This window comes from Corvus moneduloides, chromosome 9, assembly GCF_009650955.1.
Source record: "Corvus moneduloides isolate bCorMon1 chromosome 9, bCorMon1.pri, whole genome shotgun sequence".
Classification (NCBI taxonomy): Eukaryota; Metazoa; Chordata; class Aves; order Passeriformes; family Corvidae; genus Corvus; species Corvus moneduloides.
The window spans coordinates 16,830,264-16,854,996 of NC_045484.1; the positions used below are offsets into that span (position 1 = coordinate 16,830,264).

The 24,733-nt window shown below is 39.7% G+C and overlaps 1 protein-coding gene across 1 annotated transcript; it reads right to left on the reverse strand.

Annotated features, from left to right (window-relative positions):
* Nucleotides 1-1,359: 1,359 nt before the first annotated feature.
* On the reverse strand, nt 1,360-20,051 carry LRRC8B (leucine rich repeat containing 8 VRAC subunit B). Its single transcript, XM_032117786.1, has 5 exons — nt 19,969-20,051; nt 9,124-9,178; nt 8,211-8,308; nt 5,394-7,552; nt 1,360-4,431 (listed from the first exon to the last, which is right to left on the reverse strand). The coding sequence occupies exons 4-5, from the start codon at nt 7,524-7,526 to the stop codon at nt 4,159-4,161; spliced, it is 2,406 nt and encodes an 801-aa protein (XP_031973677.1). The 5' UTR covers nt 7,527-7,552; nt 8,211-8,308; nt 9,124-9,178; nt 19,969-20,051; the 3' UTR covers nt 1,360-4,158.
* Nucleotides 20,052-24,733: the final 4,682 nt, after the last annotated feature.

Here is a 24,733-nt window from a genome sequence, read left to right on the forward strand (position 1 = left end):
GAGCACTGGGATAAAATCTCCATGTAATGCCAGGATGGAGACTTCTCCAGACACAGGAATTCCTGAACCATTGCTGTATCCTGAAAGCATATAGGACCATAATATCACTGCTTGCTTCTTTCTATCAACTACTATTCCCCCTCCCTTGCCACAGCCTACATTACTCGCTATCACGATGGCGCTAGCATGCATCGCAGTCTGGGAAATGCACTATCATGCTCACACATTTGAGGGACTTGCCCACCCAACAACGCCAAATAAAGTGTGAGAGCTTGATTAATTCCTAATTTCCAGAAATACTCAAAGTTCTGCAAAATCCATCCTAGAAACAATCCACAGGATGATGTGCACTGCCTCCAGTTTTCAGGACTTGCAGCCATGTATTTGCTCCTACATTGCTCTCAATAATCCTGGCATTTTTTGGGGTAGAAAGGGAAGAGAAAGAGTTACTTATTAGAAGTGATTACAGAATGAACCTCAGTTTACATCATGGAAGACGGAAAGGCCACATAACCAAGGAAGTACGTTAACATAATGAAAATCTATTGACTAAAAAAATTAAACTATTAGAGCAACAATACGTTGCCATGAAAACAAAATATATGAATCTGTAGGGGCATGAAAAAAACAGTTTTAAAAATCATTATCTGCCTTATTTTACTAACACTACCTCCTCGAAACAGGAAAGCTGCATCATTTTTTATTAGTTATTTCATTTCATCTCCAAGAAGAAAAGGCTACAGTTCTGTAAAACTTACTAGGAAGGTTCTTATTTTGAAAAATAAAAAGCTAGCACTTGAAAATGTAACACTACTTGCATATCTGAGCTTCTTCCTTAAAAACATGGAGTCAAACCCAGGCCCACAGAAAAAGCCATCAGGTATCATCTCACATTTCAAGAGAAATGAGCTAGTTTGAGCTCATATCATGTGCAATACTTGAAATACATTCATGATTTACCACAAGCAGCATTATTTATGGCAGTTTAGCCACAGAACAGCTGTATGTGCCAAGCTGGGAAGAGAATCATTGCCAACCTGCTTCTCCCAGTATAATTCCAGTCTGCATTTGATACTTACCCAGCTCACAAAAATCGAAGTGGGAGACTTGGAAAAGGTTCTGTAGCAACAATTAAGAAGGAAGCTTAGTTCTAAATCAACACAAGAACTTCTCTCCTAGTCCAGAATATGAAAACTGTTTTGACACGGAGCATAGTGTTCATTTCCCACTACTGTTCATTATCTTCACACTTTCCTGTGGAAGATAGACCTGCTACCACACAGATACAGATAGCTGGAAGCAGACTTCTGAGCTTTGCATTAAAAGCAACATCTCTTATAAAAAATAAAGAACAGTTCGTAGAATTGTAATGCAAACAAAAATTTAATCTTTAAACAAAATGTTGATGATACGGAAGGTCACAATACAAAGTTCTTAAACACAATACAACACAAGTTGAAAAGCCTTTTTTTGATTGGAAATTATTTTTTATACAAAGACTAGATTGCCAACAGTATTATTGTACAAAGTTTGACAGCGGATTCATAAATTGATTCCCTGAAAATTCCCTTGTTTTGAAGAAATAGTGAGTATTAAGGTGATGGCTGAAGTGAATTCAAGGAATTCAGGGTTACATTTGTCTCCACCCTCAATTCTAAGCACTTGGATTAGGTTTCATGGTACAAAAGGGATAGTAAAGGCACACTGTGGTTTGAAAGCAAGGCTAGACATTATAGCCTTTACACTTTCCAGCTTTTGTCTGGGTGTTTTTCAAACGCCCAAACATGCAGCTAAAATAATCCAACCCTCTTGAGGGGGTGCAGAGTGACAAATAAAGTCTGCAAAAAATGTAACCCATTTAGCCTATAAAACAATATTACTATCAATTATGCATTTGGGTAATTTCTCAAATCCTTTGAAGCTACCATTTTAGAAATGAAGTACCTTTCTCCAAGTTATTTCTGTTATTTCACTCCTGACAGAACTAGTGTAAAATGCACATTTAAGATAATTATTTGCCTTCATCAGTTTGACTGATTACGTAAAAGGACTGATGCATTCTTAAAAAGTTGAAGCTATTGGCCAAGTCAGTTACTTGCTGATTTAACTTTTTCAACAAAGCCTTCCAATTCAGAAAAAAAGCTTTAAAGAAAATGCTCATTTAATCTGATATAAATTATTAGACTGCAAGTATAACATGTCAAATTCTGGCATAAAGTGTTCTTTAATGTTAAGTTATGAAGTCCAGACAGGCCTATTGCAATTATTAACACAAGTTTTGCCACAGGGGTGTAAATCAATGCACTGTGGTTTAATCACATGTACTAGCTCTGTTGGTGAACTATGTCAATTCCTATGGGACTGTTATACAACTCAAAATTAGTTGACAGAGTTTGGGGGAGTTACATACGGACATTATGAAACACTGTTCCAGCAGCACTAGTCTGCACATAAACACAAGTAACCAGTTTAAACGTTTCTAGAACTACATAGAAAGCAATAGTTTTACCACATTTTGGTTCCCTGAGAAGAAAAGTGCTCCCACTACAAAGGTCTTTGGAATGCCATCAGTACAGTGGATAAACATGCACCTCTTGCACTGCTCCTGCAAAGACATCTACTTTCATGTTGATCAGATTTGTTTGGGCATTTTCTTTCAAAATAAACTTCACACTCCACAAAACTGGCAGTGGAATGGGAGCAAGAGATGACTAAAAGTAGTCTAATACTAAAATTAGTTTTATCTGTGATGATTTGTTATTACAAACTGGAATACAGTCTGTTAGCACATTTCTTGAACACAAAGTCATTAAGGGCACAGTTTACTTCATCTGTTTATTAATCCCATAATTGAGATTAGTTTTCCAAAACTTTTTGTACTATGTTAAAGTTTTAAAGTATGTTTTTGAAAAGCATGCTAACCTGTTCCTTCCCCAGGGGCATAACTTATGTTTTTAGTGAACATGATAAACATCATGACAATTAAGACTTCAAATATAATAAAACAGCGCACAGCAGAAGAATGAAGTCAGGAAACGTTTTATTTCCACCCAGTTTTGCAAGTATTAAGGATGGCATAAGAGTTTATCCCACCACTATGATTTATGAAATTATTACATCCCTAGAAGAGGCAAAGCTTATAATGCTTCCTGTCTTTTCCTCCTAAGTGCATATAAGATGTGTGATTATTTAGTTTGTTTTATCTGTGTCCTTCTGTCCCTATCTAACACAAATGTCCTTCATCCTCTCCGCAATAACTGGGTGTGGAGAAGCTGCACTGAGGCAGTCAGTAATGAGAAGTTATAAAAATATTAATCAGAAACATACACTACACTAAAACCTGTGATGCTCACAACATACCGAAGACAACTTTGCAACTATATTGTGTTCTGTTTGCCATCACTGTCTCTGAAGATCAGTAATGTAAGATTGGTTCTCTAGGACATGCGCACAACAGTCACTTCAGATTCTTCTGATTCTTCTCAATTTCTAGGCAACAATTAATTTTGTATTTACTATTTTTAAGACAAAATGCTGAAACCAGTTCTAGGTATTTAATAGTAAGATTCAAATGGCATCTTCCACAATTATAGAATTAATGCTTAGTACTTGTCAAAAGCTTTTAAAAATTAAGTTATGATGAAAAATTACTTTCAGTATACCCCATGCAAATAAACTGCTCAAATAGTTTAAGCTCTTAATTTAATACATCCTAAGTTAGAGAAGAATTCATATTTAGAAACTAATTCCAGACAGTTCTTAGACCTCATATGGCAGGAGATGAAACTGTTTAAAATCATCACTATCAACAGAAAAAATTCTCATAGGAAAAAAGTATATACACTCTCACTATAGCCAGGCAATCAGCTCTTCCACATCAATACTACCATAAACATTTAGCTGAATTATTTCAATCAGTAGAACCTAAACAACAATTCATGTTCTAAAATTTTCAAACATGTTTACCTGTAAAAGGCTGCATCTTTTATTTGAATCTAAGTAAAATTTTCTTTTCCAATACAATCGACTCAGTTCAATGCATTTAAGACTGATTTGTAAATCGCTCTCTTTCCTTCACTCCTCTCTACATATACAGATTTTTAGAGATATATTAAGCAAGACTTGTAGAATGCAATGATGCAGAGTTTCATTTTAAACTTAGGACTTATCTGAGCATGCCTGCAAACGCTCTCTTACACGAGGGGGAAGTGTTTTTAACAACCTTTCTTCTACAATTAGATTATTTCGCTTTAAGAACTGACATTCTTCCAGTTCAGCAGGAAGGGATTCAAGATAGTTTCCAATGAGCTCTAAGTGAACAAGATTCAGTAGCTGACCCACAAAAGGGGACAAATTCATCAGACTGTTATTTCCCAGAAGAAGAAATTGCAGCTTTTTGCACTGAAATAATCCATCAGGCAGCATTTCAATCTAGAAAAAGAAAAGAGAAGAACAAAAATAAAGTACATTAGAAGTTGTTAGCCTAGGTACAGCTGCATGTTTTGACATTTCCAGTTTTTATTTTAGGGTAAAAATCCCTCTTAGTTTATGAAAGGAAAAGGAAGACTGTAATTTCTCTATCATTATGTGATCAAGTGCTTGAGAGCACTACAATGGTTTTATTATACCTGTTTTGTTACAAAGCTGCTTAGCTCCTGGCACACACCAAGCCTGGAAGGGGGAGCACATCCATGCGTGCATGCAGAGGAGCGCAGGGGGCAGGGGAGAGGAAGAGCCCACTGTCTCCTGAGAATCACTTAAGAACAAGCACAGGCTGTGGAGAGACACTAGCAGCTCCTGTGTTGTGAAACCTGTACAAGCAGTTACCTGTGCAGTACAGTAATCTTGGCCCACTCTACTGACATGTAACATCCAAAACAAGCCTCACCAATGAAAACAATTATAAGCCTCAAAAGAAGTCACAAGCCTGAGCCCCACACTAATGAGCCAGAGAGTTTAGCACTGCTGATGAGGTTACCAACCATAACTATTTCCCTCTTCCCCATCACAGACCTGAGCTGCTTATCAACCAGCTGCTGATTAACTTTAGCTTTCAGTTTGACATTTTAAGGTAAAAATTAAATGCTGTTCACTTCCATTAAAATACTACATAGGATTGACAGCTGCAGGGCAAGGAAAGATGCGTTTCTGCAGCCATGCTAACCTATACTGTCTCTGGACCAAAGCCCTTAAGCCGCTACAAACCAGGATAGTATTAGGTGAGCTTTGCTGATTCCAAAGCTTTAGTAATTAAACAAGCACCACCCCTTTTCTCTGGGTTTGCTTTAATCATGAACACCACAAAAGCACTTCAAGCTAGAGGCAGTTCCAGAAGAAATAGTAGGTTAAATATCTATTTTTGGTTTTGAGTAGTAATTCAAAGTTCTACTTACGTGGTTTTTTGTCAAAGCCAAGTACTGCAGGTTGGTCAGATAACCAATTTCTTCAGGGATGGAGGTTAGCTTATTATAGCTAAGATCCAAATAGTGTAACTTTCTACAAAGAAATAGCTGCAATGGAACATTCTTAATATTATTATAATTTAGATACAACTGTTCCAGGTTTGATAATGCACCAATCTGCACTGGGACATATGAAATACTGTTGTGCCACAATTTTAAGCAAGAAAGATTTTTAAGATGTTGGAAACTAATTATTTCTTCCACTGTTCTGAGGTTATTTTCTTTTAAGTCAATTTCATGCAAATTGTTTAGGGTAAAAATGGAATGGGGAATGCGCTCTAAATCGCAGCAGATTAATTCCAAGGTTCTCAGGTTTACCAGCTTCTTCAGGTTATTTAGCACTATCAGCTTATTTCCCTCATTGTTGATAGACAAGTGTTGTAAAGAAGGCAGAAGATCTGTAATCACTTGAGGTATACGGGAAAGGTTGTTTTTTAAGTGAATGGATCTCAGATTTTTTAGCCCCTGAAAGCCATCATTGTATATGGAGTTGTGATGATCTAGCATGAAATATCCTGTTAAGCACAATTCTTGCAGGTTTTTTAGATGAAAGACCCAAAACGGAATTCTTCCCATCTCACTAGATTTCAAACGCAAGGTTTTCAGATTTTCTTCTAAAAAGTTGACTGCTGGATAATCCATCGTTAGTGATGAATGATAAACATTGAGTTCTTTGAGATTGACAAGCTGGGTCACAGCTGAAGGAAGTTTGGCTTCGGGAATAAGTTCCAGGCTTAGGACTTCTATTTCTGTCAGTTCAAAGACACTGTCTGGAAGACCATTTAACATGAAAAGGTGAAGTTCAGTCTTCTCTTGGGAATTTCTTACTAGTTTATTTTTCAGTTTTTCCACTGACCATTCATTGTTAAGATTTATCTGTTTGAGTTCATTCTCACTCAAATCAGACAGGAATATTGAGAATCGCTGGGAATAAAGAGGATCATACTGATCTGCCAAGTGAAGAATAAATGCAAAGTCATTCTTTACATCAGGTATATCAGTGTAATTACTTTTCTCTCTCAACTTCTCAAAAGAGTATTGCTTAAGTGAACTTCTTAACATCCACCACAAACTGTAAGTACAAGTTAACCCATAGAAGATCACTAAAACAACATAAAATGAAGCCAAAACTTTAAAAATTTCTGCTAGCGAATAAACACACTGGTACCTTTTGTAGCCTGTAAAGGCTTGAACATTAACCACACAATCAATTTCAAGTGTAATAAAGGATAAATAGTAGGGGACATAAATTACTATTATGACAACTACAAAGACTTTCACTATAATCTGTTTCATATACACTGTGTATACGACATCCTTTTCTTCGGCGTGTACTCTGAATTTCTTCACTTTTTCAAATATAGCTTTAGCTTGTTCCCCTTCTTTTTTATCAAGAACACTTGAATTTTCTCTTCCAGTTGTTTCCAAGCCAGGTTGTGAATATGGCAGGGACTGTCTGCTGGCCCCTATGTCTCCTGAACACTGAGGTGATGAAATCACTGTTTTTGATTTGGCTATCGGCAACTTCCTCGCAGACTGCTCAGCAACTGTTTCTGAGAGGGCACGTGTTGTCCACGGAGAGTCAAAACACTTCTGAAGAACAGCTACAAAGTGCTCAAGCCTGGAACTTGTACTAGGATAGTAAAGCCAGAAATTACTGCAAGCCGCAAAAATAAAGGTATGCAAAAGCACTAGGTATGGAAAAAATTTGGCAAACCAGTGAAGTTGTCGCTCATAACATACTGCATCAATGTAGGAATACTGCTGCCGATGGAGATAATTCTGGATTTTAAGCGGGATGATTATCGGTGCTGTCGAGCTAGCTGACATGTTAAGGTTGGCTTTAACTAAATCCCAAGGCACAGCACAATGATTGTCAAATTCTAGCTTGCAAGGAAGACAACACAATACTCTGGTTTGAGTAAGCTGGAGAGCCCCAGCAAGCACAGCAAGTAGCAGCATTATCATGGTGAGGTAATACCAGAAGACATCCCACCATGGTTTTAGTATGTGGTAGGATGACTGGGCATCTGCTAAGCATTTGAGTTCTGTTAGCGTGATCATGACTTTCACCTGTGAGAGAACAGCAGCTGGTAGAAGAAAAAAGAAAAGACATTCTTAGATAATTGTTAAAAACAATTTATCTCACCATTAAATACTTGAAGTTTATTACCGTTTTCACAGTCTTAAATACATGTAACATGTGGCTTGGACTCCAGAGCATAGTGAAAGGATCCAAGAACTTCTGGGACCTGACCCCAGCCATCATCTCATGGATTTATTTTAAGGAAAGGTACTTGGAATGCAAAAACTTAGAGAGCGAAACTAGCACAAGAGATTAGGAGAAGGTATATTTTAACCAAACAATTGGGCACTGCTCCAGTAGAAGCAACAAGCAGGTATAAGTTAAAGCAGGCCTTCACTACCATCATTGACTTACATAAGTGATTTCTTATTTATGAAGAATTCCAAAATCAGAGTGGTACATTAACATGATGACTCTTGTAATTTAGAACTTTCTACCAGATTAAATAATTCTACCCAGTTAAAAATATACAAATTCCCCAAAAGGCATTTTGTATTACATATTCTTATGTATAATTCCCCATCTTCTCCCATCAAGAGAATTAAGCATATTGGCAGAATAAAAATTAAGGTGGCACAATTTATTATTGTTCAATATTGCTGTTTATATATATGTAAGTGACACATTTAACTCTCAGAAGCATAGGTTTGATTCATACTTACTTTACTAATTAAAGAGAATAAAAAACAGCACTGCTCAGTCAGGAGGTCTACACCTTTTAAAATTCCTCGGACATGCCATCTTTACATTTGTCTTCATTCTGGATGGAGAAAATATTGAATATACTTATTTGCAATGCCTTAACCTAAATAAAGAGCAAACATTTCAGCTTGCATTAGAACTGCTGCCTCATTGTGCATCCATTAAGCTCTGCATTGCTACAGCTACATGAAATGGAACAGTCTGTACTCCTATGTGATCATGCAGAATGCGAAATAAAAGCTTTGCAGTTACATCAACACAAAAATCCCCAAACACCGAGGGGAAACTGCCTACAGCTAGCCCTATTTCAATGAGGAAGTAATTTTTTCCCCCAAACAACTATGAACTTGTTACTTGGGAAACTGACCCCCACCTGGCTACACGCTCCTTTCAGGCAGTTGTAGAGACTGGTAAGTTCCCCCTGATCCTCCTTTTCTCCAGGCTGAGCTCCCCCAGCTGCTCCTCACAGAACTTGTGCTCCAGACCCTTCCCCAGCTCCACTGTCCTTCTCTGGGCTCACTCCAGCCCCTCACTGTCTTTCTTGTCACGTGGGGCCCAGAACTGGACACAGCACTCGAGTTGGGACCTCACAAGTTCCCAACCCGGGGAACTGCCCTGGTCCCCCTGGCTACACTGTTTTTGATACAGGCCAGGCCACTGGCCTTCTTGGCCACCTGGGCACATGCTGGTTCTCATTTATAATATGTTGGTACTGTACATTTCAATTTTAAACAGAGCTGACAAACTGTTACAAAAAGTCAAACAATAGCTGAACCTTATTCTTACTCCACATTCAAGTGGAAAGAATGACTGAAAATAAATTAACCCTTCTTGCACTGACAAAGCTATTTATAATAAAATACAAAAACTTACCAGGCCCACCCAAGGGAAAGCAGCTGAATAAGGACTGGATGGTTACAATACACTCCTGGAAGGAAAATAAATTGTCATAAGATTGTGAAATATTTGGTCCAAAAACTGTGAGTATTAGAACAGTAGCTCATTACTCCTTCCACAACAGCATTTTAGAGATGCAAACATTCTAAGAGTAAAAGATCTAAGGACCTACAAGATACCACCCCCTTCAAATTATTTACTTGTTCACTATCTGAAAGTTGCTTTTCCTAAAGTAGAGATAAAGTATTGGCCTCTCTCACTGTCCCCTTTCCGAGCACTAAAAGCTTAGAAAAAAAAGCTCAACAGTTATTGTATTTAAGTAAAGTTAAAAGTTCTGCAGCTGAGATACTCTACACAGCTGGGAAATAGCAATTCCTTCAATCACTCCACCTCAACTTCCAAAAGCACATCTCAAATGCCTTTAAAATGAGATCTTTTGATATAATTCTTGTGGTTTGAATATAAATTTGTTGGTATAAAAGCACAAAGAGATACTAAACCCATTCAAATTAAGGCTTTCATTCTGCAAAGAATACCTGGATCACATCTTGACTCAAGCCAAACATGCTTGATTTGAATGTAAACAGAAGAAAATAAACTTTTTTTTCCACTTCCAACTTCAAATTAAAACCAGTCAATTCTTCTTACTTGAACTTTGTTATAAAAATGAAAGACTTGGGACCTCTGTTGAAGTTGTAAAGAACACACTAAGAGATGAATATATTGAACGATGAAAAAAAGTAAGATCAAAAGGTAAAAATAGCAAATTTTTAATAAAGAAAAACACTCAAAAAGTCAAAATTGTCACTAAGTTGGCTGAGAGTTTAACATAGTGTGAAAGGTCTACTGAACATGAGTATGGGAGCAATTCTTTTCCTGACAAACATGTAAACCTCATCAGGGACTTGGGGAGATACTAATGTTTTAGGATGATTCATGTAACTAAATGCTTACAGGAGTAAGTAATATATTCCTTGGGGAATAAGGCATACCTATTCAGTACGAAGGAAAAAATTCAGAGTACAATAAAACAGTTAACACTCTTTGATAAAGTATTTTCCCTAAAATTTACAAAAAGGAAAACAGAAAATGAAACTTAAGCCAATTCTGTGAAAAGCATATTGGTATACTTGAGAGCTTGCACCACTCAGTACACCTTTTTCAACCAATGATGTAATGCTAATTAAAAAAAAAAGTGTTTTGTTTTTGTACAGATTGAGAACTCAGGGTGAGACTGACTCATGTAACTTTGTGAAGTCTGTTTCTAAAAAATGCTTTGTCACCTCTCTGCCTTGCAATGGAAAGCTGTTAGTCCCCATCAGAGATTCCAGAAAAAAGACTACATCCTTGCTGTGGTATTATAACACTTTCTAGCAGGAAGTAAATGTCACAGTATTGAGTATTTAAATACTTGAAATCTGGTCTGGTGAAGGGCTACTTTCTGAAGCCTTCCAATGAAGCAGGTGAATCCATTACAGTTCTATGTGTATGAAATAAAGCTTCCCATTGGAGGAGTACGCAGTATAAACAACTGTAATGTAAACATGTGAATTATTGATAATAATTTTGTTGAAGACATTTTTCTTTCAAATCCTATCTGTATGCCAAAAGTGACTAATCAAATGGAATAACACTGAACTGTAATGGATTTGATAAACCTCATCTCCAGCAGCTTTCAACCCATATCAAAGCCATAAAAGCTTTTCAAAGTGGCCTAACTCAATTGGCAATCTTTCTTAGAAGAAGAGAGAATGAAGTTTAGCCCCAGGCAAAATGATGACTTCAGGAGAGTTACACCAGACCAATACAGAGACATAGGCCAGAAAAATAAAGTAAAAAAGATCACTAATATCTAGGTAATTTTTAGTTACTTCAAGACTTACTAAATCTGATCAACAGAAACATATCCAGAATGTGAGTAAAAGGCTCTCATTTTGAAAAATATTATCTATAAGCATCAGATACCCACCACCACCCCCAGCTGCCAAAAGGGTACTTGGCATTGCATTACTCTGTCATTTGGTCATTGCTCACATAATTTTTAGGCACATTTAGTTAGGGATATCTTTGCAGCAAGGCAACTGCCTTTCTTGTCCTCCTTCAAGGGTATTTAACTTGTGTTTCCAACACACTAATTTAATCAAGATAGATTTATACAACTAAAGCATACCTTGACAGGTATTCCCATGGCCCCTGACTTGCTTTTTTTCCCTCCCCCTCAAACACAGCCACCAAGTTTTCAGCCAGTCTCTTTAGACTCTTGCAGTTGCTTCTCAAATTAGATAAGAAGATGCTGACACACTATGTACTGTAGCTGTTTTATCAATTTTCTATCAAAAGTCCTTCCTGAACTACAGTACTAACTTAGCTTCTACCTAATTTAAATAGATCACTTTTTCTTCTCAAGTTTTGGATGGAAAATTAAGTCCAATAATAAACTAAACACACAATCAGTTTGGCTTCATAGGCAGTTTTGAGACTCCCCTATGAGATTCCCAGTACCTGCTTATGGTTTTACATGCACAGCCTGAACCTCCACTTGCAAATAAATCCTCATGAAAATTCCCAAAGGGAAAAAAAAATAAACAAATTTTACCCATACACACGCATCACCAAAACAGATCTTTCCTGGCAAAAACTTCTCCTTTTATTGGCACGTTACTGCTTCCTTTCTCAAGTACTCTGTAAACAATGAATAGCCAGGTACTGCAAGAGTTCTGGTGCAAGTGACTCCATAAAGAATGATACTGCCATAATTACTCGTAGCAGAAGCATTTACATAACTGCCTCTCCCTTTTTCAAGCAGTGATACATGGTCTTTCAGAATCTGTACTTTGGTCACCTGTGTGCACGCACAGACTCAGCTGTAGGACCTTTTTGATAGGGATTGTGGTTTTGAATCTGCATTCCACTGAATGCAGAACAACACAAACAAGATTAGAGAAAGCTTCTTTTCAGCTCATTCTGAAGGAGATCACAGGTGACAATTAAACATGTATAAGTGATTATCCTTTTGTATTTAAAACAAACCCAAAGACATTCCCACACTCTACAATAACCAGCATATTCCTCAACCACTGGATCTTCAACACTACACTAACATTATTACAAGTTTGCCATATCAACCTCTCAAATAATCAAAGACCCAAAGTCCTTCCAAATACTCAGAAATTACAACTACAGACAATCTCAATGATCTGTACCTGGACTGACTAGAGGCCCTTGCCCTTCTTAAACACTCCTGCTCTCAAGACAGCTGAACATAAGTTATAGAATAGTAATAGCAAAGTTTTATGCTGCTTAAGAATTAGTCCTTGCTCTCTCGGGAAGGCTTACATGAGTCTATATAGCCAAGTAATTTCTGAGGGAAAAAACTGCAAGCATAGTTTAAAATTTAGTAAGTTGGGCTACACTAATATTTTTACAAGACTTACCCTTCTCTGCTACTGCTTCAGAGTTAACTGCACAGCACATAAGTTGATTAAAAAAACCCCTTAAAATTAAGCAACTACTACCTCACTCTACCACTGCCATATCTTCCTCAAGCTGAGAAAAACAAGACTAGAACATGGCAAATATATTTCGGTTTCCTCAACTATCTAAAAGCCTGAACATTCCCAGGTTCAACACAAAAGGTCTAAAAACAACTTAAAGGCAGTTTCACCTTTTTTTCTCTCTCCGGTACACTTAATGCAAGAAAAATACTTTACCTAGTCTAAAGTCTTTATAAAGTTGCAGTCTAATCTTAATTGAAAATATGCTTTACTCCAATTTGATTTGCTTTACAAGCACAAGACTTACTCCTGAAATCTGACTGTGCAGGATTAGATACATTACATTATGCATTTCTTTCCTATGCCTGCAGCACTCCAAAACAGACCAATGTCTTCCTTGAGCCACATTAACTTTGCATTAAGTATTATTGATATGCAAGTATTGAGCATTTTCTCTATTCAAGGAAGGCCAGTTCAGAGGTAAACTTTGTAAAATATGTCATTGGTCCAACACTCACTAGGGAGATGGACTACATTCAAACATTCCAGTTGCCTAAGTTATTAAAATTACATACCTGTGGGCCACGTTATAGGTACTGAATCACATCTGCTGTTAGGTCTGCCCAAGTGCATGAAGTTACTTAAACTTAATTCTCAGTAGCAGATGGGAGGGTGAAAACAAGTCAACTACTTTGAAGATTAAACTCTGTAACGAAGTTGCATTATAAAATTTGTATTTAAAAGTTATGTTGTGCGCTTTTTATATCATACTAGTCTAGCCCAATTCAAATACAAATTCACATTCAGATACAAATACTTTGACTAGTAAAAACACTTTCTCCAGCCCTCTCCTCAAATTAAGTCCAAGGTGTTAAGGATTGTGTTCTAGCTGAAAAAGGCCACAACCTATGCTTCTAGAAAGGCCTGTACTAGTGAGGAAAAGATTCAGTTTAAACCCAAGTTTAAAAGCAAAGAGATAGGTGAGACAAACAGTTTACACAAAAACCCTACAAAATAAAATGGAGAAAAATTAGTAAGTAGGTACAAACCTAAGTTTCTGAACAAGTATGTTACAGTGTTAAATAGATAAGCCTACTAATGGTAAAAAAATACAGTAAAATGAACAGTAGACCAGCTTTTTTTTCATGTAATTGCATCACCATGATGGATCTCTTTGAGAACAAGCTGTCTACTTGTCCAGAACCTACCACTCCATTCATAGCCATGGTGCTTTCTAAGATCCCTAATGAACCAAGCAGAATCTGGACTCCAAATCAAATGTGAGCATTTCTAGTAAGCACTCTTTTGTACAGCTTTACTGTCTCAGTACTATTTCCAAGATCAGAGATGCATTTTTAAAATATATAAATTAAGGTTATAAGTTAAACTTAAGAGACATATCAGCCTCTAAAATACTGACTACAATGAATATCAACGCAAGCACCTGTTCAGAAGAGAGTGCTTTGTATTGATCATACAATAGAGACATATCTTGTTTCATCCCAATATTTAATTAATAACTTCTGACAGCTGGATCGCTTCATGCAAGTAATTTTACTTCTTTCCAACTCAAACTTCGCAACTGTAAAATCATGGTAACATTTCTGCTATTCTCTAAGAAGTATTTAAATGAAGAATATTATACAGTAATAATTTCTTACTAAGTATTTAGAGAGACTGTTCTGGATTGTACTAAGCTTCTATTAGGTTCTGAGAGCTGGAAGCACACACACTTTTCCTTTTTCTAATAGTAGTCAGACAGTTATCACCTCTGTCCAATCTCAGAAATATTAACTTGTATTTGTAGTCCTCATTCTACCTAGAATAATTCTGTTTCTAAAATATGAACAGTTATCTAGTACAATAACTTAAAATTTCATCATTTGGCCAAAAAAAGGATGCTGATGTTTTTTCAACATTTATAGACTGCTAAGACCAAGCAGTATTGCCTCAGGATAGCAGGTGTTGAGAATGGAAACTGCAACTGAGGTCACAAAAAATATACACCAAATATATTCTGTCCCTGCAAGATAATTATTACCATGTACAAATATAGCTACAAGATTTAAGAATGGTCAAAAAATAATCTTTTAGTTTTAAGTTTTCCTGATGCTGCATAAGATTAATGGAGAACTTTCTAGAAGGGAATATTATTACTTCCACAGACAAGAACTTAATTGCATCTAGGAAAATATAATTATCAGGGCAGCAATACAGAAACACATCTGATTTCACTCTATTAGTTCTGACATTGGAAAGCTGATTTGGATTTTCAGTAGCGGCTCATATCTCCTCTCAGAAGCGGCAGGTTTTCATCTTGTTTAACAGGAAAGACAGTTACTCTTGACAGCCAGCCTGACAAGCTGAAACACTTGATTCTAGATGTTTGGTCTAAACAGCTAGAACAGAATAATGAGAACAGATAAATTTCCAATTGTTATCTGATGCAAACTCAGGCACTCTTTGTATGCCAGTTCTCCTGTAACCCATCTTATTACCTTTTTAAGGAATCCCAGCCCCGCCCCCCCCCCCCAGGTGAGAATAGAAAAAACTTGAGACTCTGGAGTTAATACAAGCCTGCTTGAAATGGAAATTGAATAGGCTTTACCAATCCTCCAGCAGAGTGCAATCTGGCTGCACAACTCCCTCAGTCTCTTAAGTCTCTTCCTATTCATATTACTCTGCATTACGGATTTACTAATAGGACAAAGCAACCAGCTACATCTTCTCTTCTTTTAACAAACGGAACGGGCTGAAAGACAAATTCCCCACTGCACATACTGGGTGACAGTGTCCCAACTGCATGCCTGAACATAACTCTACAGTTCAGAGCTGCCCATATGCATGGGATCAGGAGAGCTGAAAGCCCTGTTGTGCTTATCAGAAGCATCTCCTAGGACAACGCTAAGTTTCAGAAGCACAAACAAGTGATCAGACTTGAATTCTACAGCAAATCCACAGTAATCCTGCTTTGTTTCCTGAACAAACACCAAGTTAGTTCAGGACCTATGTTCACGCGTTGTACTTCCATCAACCCAAGTGTGCTGTGCAAGTCTCCTGCGGCGCAAAATTTCCTTTTTTGAGTAGGCTGTCTTAAGAGACCCAACAGCTGGCCTCACTAGTACAGGCCTTTCTAGAAGCATAGGTTGTGGCCTATTTCAGCTAGAACACAATCCTTAACACCTTGGACTTAATTTGAGGAGAGGGCTGGAGAAAGTGTTTTTACTAGTCAAAGTATTTGTATCTGAATATGAATTTGTATTTGAAATTGCTCTATGGGCTAGACTAGTATGATATAAAAATGACAGCAGCATTATCAGAAACACACTTGGGTATGAAGCCAAGTTTAAGAACTACAAAAACAAGAGTCAGGGTTTTATCATCACCTGAATCAATTAAGAACTTTGAAGTAAAAAACATCTAGCTCCATATTTGTAAGAAACTGAATCAAAATTTGAAGCAAAGCAGACACTGCTTTTAACTCCTGTTCAGTAAAGCACTTGAGTATTGACATATCCCATCTTGCTTCAATTAAGCAATAATTTTCCCAACTTTGCAGTCAGTGTTACTGCAAAGTTAGTATTCAAGCAATGTTAATGTTTAATAAAAAGTGTTTATTTGGAAAACAGTTTTCCTGTACTGCAAAGGCACTGGAAAAGTAATAATCAGTTTCACACTTGCATTGGCATGGGTTGAAAATTAAAGTTCATCTTGTAAATAATTTAAACACAGCCTAGAAACAGTTTTTAGTTAAAAATTTTCAAATTCCCTCCCGCCTTCAAATATTTTGGATTACACAACAAATGCACACCAAGATTTTGCTTTCATTCAGATGGAAAAATTAGTTCAAAGGACTAATACTTCAGCATTAAAATCACAATGTGCAATTATTAAATTTTAGCTCAGTAGATCCTCATATTTGGATGCAGATGATTTTATTTAGCTACCAGAAAGTAACTAAGTAAATACTTCACAACCTGAACTACTCACAGAATACTGATATTTTCCCCAGAAAACTAAAGCAATAATGTCTGGGAAATAAGGGGTTACATTTTCTGGGGTTTGAAATAAGAGCTCTAAAAAATCAATGTCACTTTAATTAAGCCTGAATAAACTACATGACCAGTTTTGTAGCTGTTGTGCCACAAAACTGAAACTTTGCTAACTAAAATCACAATTCAGAGTATTATCTCAAAAAGAAACAATATGTTTGTAACAATGTCTAAATTACACTAACAATAAGTAGCAACCAGATTGTGTTACTACCACATTCTTACTGGCATCACTAGACACCAGCATTTTTAACCCGTTCAGTTTCTCACAGTCAACTAAATTCTCAGTTTCAGTATAAGAAATTGCATTCCAGTTTACAGCATCCAAATGTACTTAGAAGCTGAGATGGAAATGCAGTCACATAATTTATTTCAGTGTGTGCAAATACATTATTTTGAAACAGAACAACGCCAATGAGAATTAAATTGAAAATAGTCCATAACAAGTTCTCCACAATTCGCTTCTGATTGTTGAAAGACCCTAGAATCCTCTCAGGTGTACATCAGAAGAGGGTATGTCAGCATTATACCTCAAACTGCATTTGTAACAGCTTTACTGAGAGTTGCATCATCTGCCTTCCTTCCAAGGTACTACACCACTACAAAACACAGCCTTTTCATATCAATAAGTTTAAATCAGATAGCTGGGCAAACTACTCATAAGTATTATGACACTTTAGTTCAATACTGAATTGCAATTTGATTTCAAGTAGCTAAAAATTAAATCCAGAACTCATTTGTAACACACTAACAACTCTTGGGGAAAATAATCCCCAAACCCATGCATAGGTACAATACACTGAAGCCCACTCACCAAGTCTGGTAAAACTCTAATTGGAATTATATAACCTATACCACTTAAACATTAAAGACAACGTACGTTAACATTAGAATATTAATTCCACTTTACATTTCTCACCCTTCTACATGGCTACCTAGGATATCTGAACCAAATAGCTTCATAACCGCAGCACTGACTGCTAACTTATCTTTAAAAAGAGTAACTGCAAGAGCAACTGGCAGAATAACACCATTTACAAGACAACAGTTGAACAGCTGTTATAAGGATGCCTAAGGATAAATACAGCCCACAGGTTAGCGCTTAGAATACAGAGAGCAGTGTGAAACGTTTAGATAGGCAGCACTGAGACCCATATAAACCACACCTTATCCCCTTAGTCACATGAAACATCCATTCCTAATCCTAGCTGAGTAAAGCTTTATGGCTTTAGCAGTAGGTATTGTAAGCTGAAGCAGTATTACTGGTGCCACAGTCTCTTTTGCTACCTGTAGCGCATCAGGCAGAGCAGGCACAGCAGCAGCTAAAGCAAGACAAGATTTCCCTCCCTCTTCACCCCCCTTCAGAAATCCCTTAGAAAAATACTTGTTTGACAGTGACATACTGCTCTACAAGGTTCATTTTACAATGCTGAAATATTGATGGATGTTTCTTTAGCACTGTTGGTCCCTCTCTAAAAATTATTCAACATGCTTTCATTAACTTCAAACAACAGCTGTATTGGTAACTTGCAATAAACAAAAGGCAATTTTCTCCCCATGAAAATCCTGTTTCCCTGAAAGAGGGGACAAATACAAGTCAGACCAGCAACTCCCTTCTCTCAAAAGTGTAAGGGAGCAAGCAAATTCCTAAAAGTTACATGAATCCTACTGAAGTTGAAAGTCAATTGCATTACATCAATGTAAAATTCAGTAGAATGTAATAATATGTGCTAATGTAAAACTCTGATAAACATTTTGTTATCTGACTACAACAGAATGCTTTAAACACTCAAGAAAACCCTTAAAAAACCCCCCCTGTATTATATACTAACTACTGGTTCTCTGCCATAATCATTCTCCTTTCTGCTCTCATTTCATTTCATGTCCTTTGCCCTGCTCAGGGCCACATATACTGAAGAAAAGTTCCTTAGGATAACTCTCCTATTCCCCACACTGTCAGCTGAGCTACACAGAGTAAAGAAAACACATACAATACAGATAGACAATACTTAATAAATTCTACAAGTACTGTAATATTTCACTACTTAATACTCATGGGTTTTTCCTTCACTGCTCTCTTGAAAGTTTAAGTTAAACAGTACACATCAATAAGGCCTAATTCATTGCCCCCCCTGCGAGGAAGGTATGTAAGGAAAAATTCCAAGACACCTGAAATAACTGATGCCTTACCTTATCCTTTCAACAAAGAAAGAAAGAAAGCTGTGAGTCAGCAGAGCTTATAGCTTAAATACTTGAAACCAGAAGTGATCACATAGCTTTTAGCTTGTTCTAGGACTACCTCACAGGTATAGTTTTAAATGACCACACTAGAGGCCAAATCAAACACAGTTTACCTTATCAGCATAATTAATAACATTCTTAATATAAAATTAAGCTTTAGGGAAGTCCACTTTAATCACTCCTACATAACTGGTCAACTGCAGCATTCACCAGGGACCCGAAGCCAGGAAAGCTGCCTGAGTTTCACCCCTGAGCAGACGGGCACAAAGTCAGCCTGAGGCCACTCGCGCAACCCAGCCAGGGCGCAAAGAGAGGCTGCCACGCAAGGGGCTGCTACAAGATCAGAGTTGCTGAGACGAGAAGTGCATTGGCCAGACAGAGGAAAGGAAGACAACAACAAATAGGACGGTTCTTGTTCGATGCGCAGAACTGTCAGGCCTCAACACTGAGTTAACTCTTCTCTCCCTTGCGGGGAGGCTGGGACTTGGCTCCCGCCTGCCACTTTCTCGAGGGCAGGTGCCGCCTCCACGCCCGGGGCCGAAGGGTGACAGCTGCCGCCCGGACGGAGGAGCCCGGGGCGGCGGAAAGCGGCCCCAGGCGACCTGTAGCGCCCGGGTCACCCGAGGACACGCGCAGATATCGGTTACGCAAAGCACAGAGCGGTTTTCGCCGAGCCCCGCCCGCGGGCCCCGGGGCGGCCACAGACCCGCTCGGCGCCCCGCGCCCAGTTCCTCTCCGCCTCGGCCGGCCCGCGGGGCTACGGCAGGTGAGCGGCCCCGCTGCCGGGCGCCGCCGAGGGAAGGGGCGGCCGCCGCGCAGGCTCACCGGGCCACCGGACGAGCGGCGCCGGGCACCCCGCGAGACGGCAGCGCCCTCCCGCTCCGCTGGCGGAGGGGCAAGCCCGGGAAAAGCGCGGACGGCGAGAGCTGCCCTCGGAAAGCCCCGCTCCGTGCTGCTCCCCCTCCTTCCACCCGTCCCTCCCTCGCACGCCGGGGCCGCGGGGCACCTGTCAGCGGCAGCCGCCCCTCCCTTACCTGCCGCCGCCACCCCCGGCCCGCCCGCGCAGCGGCGCTGGGTCCGCGCGCTCCGTCCGCGCGGCAGCCGGCGGCGCAGCGCGAGGCACCGGCTCCAACCGGCGCGTCTGGGGCGGGCCCCGCTGGCCGCCGGTGTCACGTTACCGCCCGCGCAGCCAATGGGGCGAGGCAGGCGGCGCCGCTGACGGGCCGGGGGCGGGGGAGCTGCGGCGGACAAAAGCGCCGCGCCCGGCTCCGGCCCAGCCCCTCTGCTCACCTGCGGAGCCGCCCCACCGGCCCTGCGGACAGCTCCCGGCACCGCAGCCGTGCCTGTCCACCTCAGAGCTCCTCGGTACGGCGCCGCGGCCGTGCCGGCTCACAGGCAGCAACCTCCCCCCCCACCCCCCCCCGGGTGCCGGCGTTTAAATAACCCGAGCCGTTGGAGGAGGTGGAGGAAGTGAGAAAGCCATTAATGCTGGCTGCTAGAAAATAAAAATAGAGAAGGTGACACTTGCGAAAGGCAACTTAAACCCCACCGGAGGTTTCGGTGGGACGGGGTGCGGGTCCCGGAGTGGCCCCAACGCCCGCTGGGTCCGAGCGGAAGGAGCGGGGCTGGGGATGCTGCGGAGCGGTACCGCGCGGGTGCATTCGGGATGAGCTCCCGCCCCGCTGCGCCCCAGACTCGGCACAGCCGCTGAGAATGTCCTGCAGCAACGGGGGTCTCCTTCCGGGGCCAGGGACACCCAAAGCCCACCACCCTTTCTGACAGAAACAGGCAAAATTCTGTGCGGCAAAACTCTTCTATGGCTCTTCAATTCCACTGAAAACCTGATATAGATATAATAAAGTTCACAAATAAAAACAGTGTTTAAAAAAAACTTAATCATTGATTCATTTGACTTTCCTACTTCACCCCCTCTTTATCCAGTGGACAGCGCAACTCCCTCCTCCAGATGTCTGAAGAGGCCGGTTCTGCTGGGTAAAGGCATGAAAGCCTGAAGGAAAATTTTGATTCCTACCTAGACTTCTGCAAAGAACTGGGACAAATGGGCTCTGTCTCCCTCCTCTTAGTCGTGCAAACAGCTCAACCTATTCAAGTAATTGTCCTGACATATTTTCATTATTAGTAACTCCATTGCAAGGATCTAGTATAAACTCTATTTACGGTATAATTGCACTCCTTACACTCGCACTGTTATGGTAATGTTTATTCTTTGTCCAGTCACCAATTTTGCAGGAAAAGGGACTATTTTCAAAATATTGCTTTTCCTCCATAAAACACAAAAATCCTTTTCTTCACAGCTGTACAAAACCACCTTCATTTTAAACAGCACAGTCACTAAATTTTGCAAAAGTTAACAATTTTCAAATTGTATTCACAATTTTCAAATGTGTATTCAGTACACATTTAGCTACTAGTATTAGTTTCAATTTAAAAGAGACATTAAAATATATCATACTTTTGAGGAAGCACAAGCATTGCACTGGAGCCAAAAGTGAAAGTAATTAAAGCAAAAGGGAACCTCACTTTTTAATCCAAACATGTAGAAATACCAATGCAAACGTGTGTTGAAAAAAAAAAAACAAACACCATTTGTTCTTCTAGTTTGCAGTCATGGTGGTAGCCTAGCAGAAAATTTGCTTTAGGCTGATAGTTTCCACTTAGGGTGATGTACGTTGATAGTAATCTAACCTCAGAGAAGCAGCTATTGACAGCACAAAGATGTCAACATTGTGGCATTGTCTGCAATTTCTGCTCCAAGAGTCGTTGGTGAGGTTTGGTAAACAGCAGAGAGCAGGCCAGCCTCTTCCCAGGAGATGAATTCCCTTTTGTCTCGTGACCTGCCGCCTCCTTAGCTGGCTGTATCATCAAGACAAATTTTCTGCTCTATTAGGGTTTCCCTGAGGAATTATTTAATCTGTTTTACTTGGGACTATTTCCCCTGTCCGTGAGCAAAATAAATAAAAGTACATCTCATAATCTTGCTTTCTACTAACTCAAAAACGAAAGTCTGTCTCCAGGACCTGACACATTTTCTTTTGGTCAGCAATATGCTAGGAAGACAAATTAATGTTTGACTAAATTATAAAACCAAGAACTATTTGTGCTAAAAATCAAAGTATTGAATTAAGTCAGAACACAGAGGTTGATGTTCATACAGTTCATAATTGCTTGAGCAGAAGATTGCAACACAATTATCTAGGTTTAATTCTTTATTCTGATACTGAGTAGCTCCTGGGGAAGCACAAGGGGAGGACTCAACCCAGCAGTCACACTGCACCAATCTCTGAGCAATCGTATCTGAGCAAATGAAATATTTTGTTAAGCTCTTACTCAAAACCAGCACTGTTTTAGCAGTGCAGCTCCTGACTGTATACTTAGCAGATCAAGTTCATCTTTAAGGTTAGCTTAGTGACAGTTATTTCAGGATGAATTTCTTTCAGTCTTTTCCAAGCAACATTATCTGGAAAACGTTCTTCAAGCTCCAACACTCTAGTTGTTTGTGACAGCCATTTTTAAGATACTGAAAAACAACAGCTTGACAATACTGTGAAAGTTGAGCTTCCTTTCACACATCATGCCATCCCCTGATCTTTTTTAACTTGGTATTTAGATGTCACAAACACAACTTTGAATATTGTCATAGGTTAGCAAGCATCGTCCCGGAAGGGACGTCCTTGCTAAGGGGTGCTTACAGTTTCCTCTGGGAACTGACAGAACCTATCAGCTGGCCAGTTTGAATATGGACAATTCTCTAAGCCACTTAAAGTTGTGATCACCTCTGTGATCCACATTTAAGAATAGGCAAACTCCCCCTCCAAGCTCTCTCTCGTTTCCGGCGCTGGGACAGGTGGCTGCAGGCCCCGTGTGGGGGCCAGCGGGCCCGGCCAGGCCCTGCTTGGGCCAGGCCGGGCCGGGCCACGGCCATCCTGAAGCCATGGACCTGTTCCAGCCATGGAACCCCCCGCCACTGCCTTGCCGTGGGCAGCCGGAGCGGCTCGGCTCTCCCCCCTCTCCACTGCGATAAGAAAAATTCAACATTCCAGCTGCAAAGCTGCAAGGCCGAGGTGAGATTAACCCTTTTTATTGCTGTGAAGAGCTGAAAACCTGAAGGAAGAGAGAGAGGAGATGCTTAAAGCTGAAATTCTTTTGTGAAGCTATGATATATCAGAGTATCCTGTTGTAATTTCATGAAGATATGGGGGGTGGAGTATTCAACTCGCGAGCAGAAGCACCTGCGCTGAGATAGGCAGATGCTGACGCAGCTGTAATTTCATGAGAAGTTTGGACAGGGAGAGATGAACCAGATGAGGACTTTTGCTCCAAACGGGAAAGGAGAAAACCTCAGTCCGTAGAGATGAACCAGATGAGGACTTTTGCTCCAAATGGGAAAGGAGAAAACCTCAGTTCCTAGAGATGCTCCCAGAGATAGTCCTAAAGATGAAGATGATGAAGACCCTTTGCTCCAAATGGGAAAGGAGAAAACCTCAGTTCCTAGAGATGCTCCCAGAGATAGTCCTAAAGATGAAGATGATGAAGACCCTTTGCTCCCAGGGAAGGAGAAGGGCCTCTGTTTTTGTTTCTGAACGGCTCAACCTTAAAATTGTACCCCAAAAAACTTCAAGAGTGGACCCTCGAAAGCAGTTGCGGGAAAAGCTGCAAGTCGGGGGAAAGGACTCACACGCAGGCAGAGAGACTCCTCTTCCTAAATGGACTGAACAATATTTGGAAGTGGGCGGCTGTCTCGTTGTGATAATGTTTTCATAGCATGAGCAAGAAGAGACTTCTCTTTCTATATGGACTGAACAAGGTTATTATGGAAGTGGTAAACAGACTGAACATCTTAAGGGTTGTCTTTTCACATTGTCAGTGGGAGAAGGGAGGAAGGTGGGGGGAGGAGGAGAGTTCTGAAGGTGGTATAATTTTTTTTTTCCTCTTTTAGGTCTGTTAATAAACTTCTTTATATTCTTTCAAGTTTGGTGCCTGTTTTGCATTTCTCCTAATTCTTATCTCACAGCAGATAAACAGTAATGAGTATTTTGGACCAAACCACTACAAATATGCACATAAAAATAATGATTTCAAATGTTATGCTCAGTGTGACTATTTGGTATCCAGAGCATCTGCTTCAACCCCTTCACTGGTACAGTTTTGGGAAATCTCATGAAGTAAGAAAGGGAAAGCTATATAGCAAAGTGCTGTATATTTAAAAGGGTAATACAGTCAACATTTCACTTTGAAATATTTTCTATTGAAAATTCTCTTTAATATTACAGAAATGATATTACACTTGTCTTTTAACCCTCCAACAGTGCTTGGAGTTGCAGAAGCAGCAGCATGTTGATCGGCAATCACACTGGCAGCAGTATCTGAAGCTGAGCCAGTTCTGTGATAGAGCACCCTATGACAACTTGCCTTGTGATCACCAAATGCATCTCTGACTATCTGATTCTCAAGATCCTGTCTTTTGATATGAAAGGCTACAGCTTCATAGTTAGGTGAAGCATGAACAAGCAGGTCACAACTCTTTAACTCCTAAAACTCCATACTACCGTTTATTCTCCTAAAGAGAATAAAAACCATGTAAGACTCATAGTTATTAATATAATTTAATTTCATTCCCTGGCACATCCTGATTATCATCTCACTTGCTCTTTCTGGAATTTGCTAAAGCTTCTTTGTCTTCTACTGAGAATTTATAAATCACATGTTCCATACGCTCTAGATCATTGATTTCCTGGTGCAATAACGTGGCTCGCAGTGACCAATAAAGGCTCCCTGCAG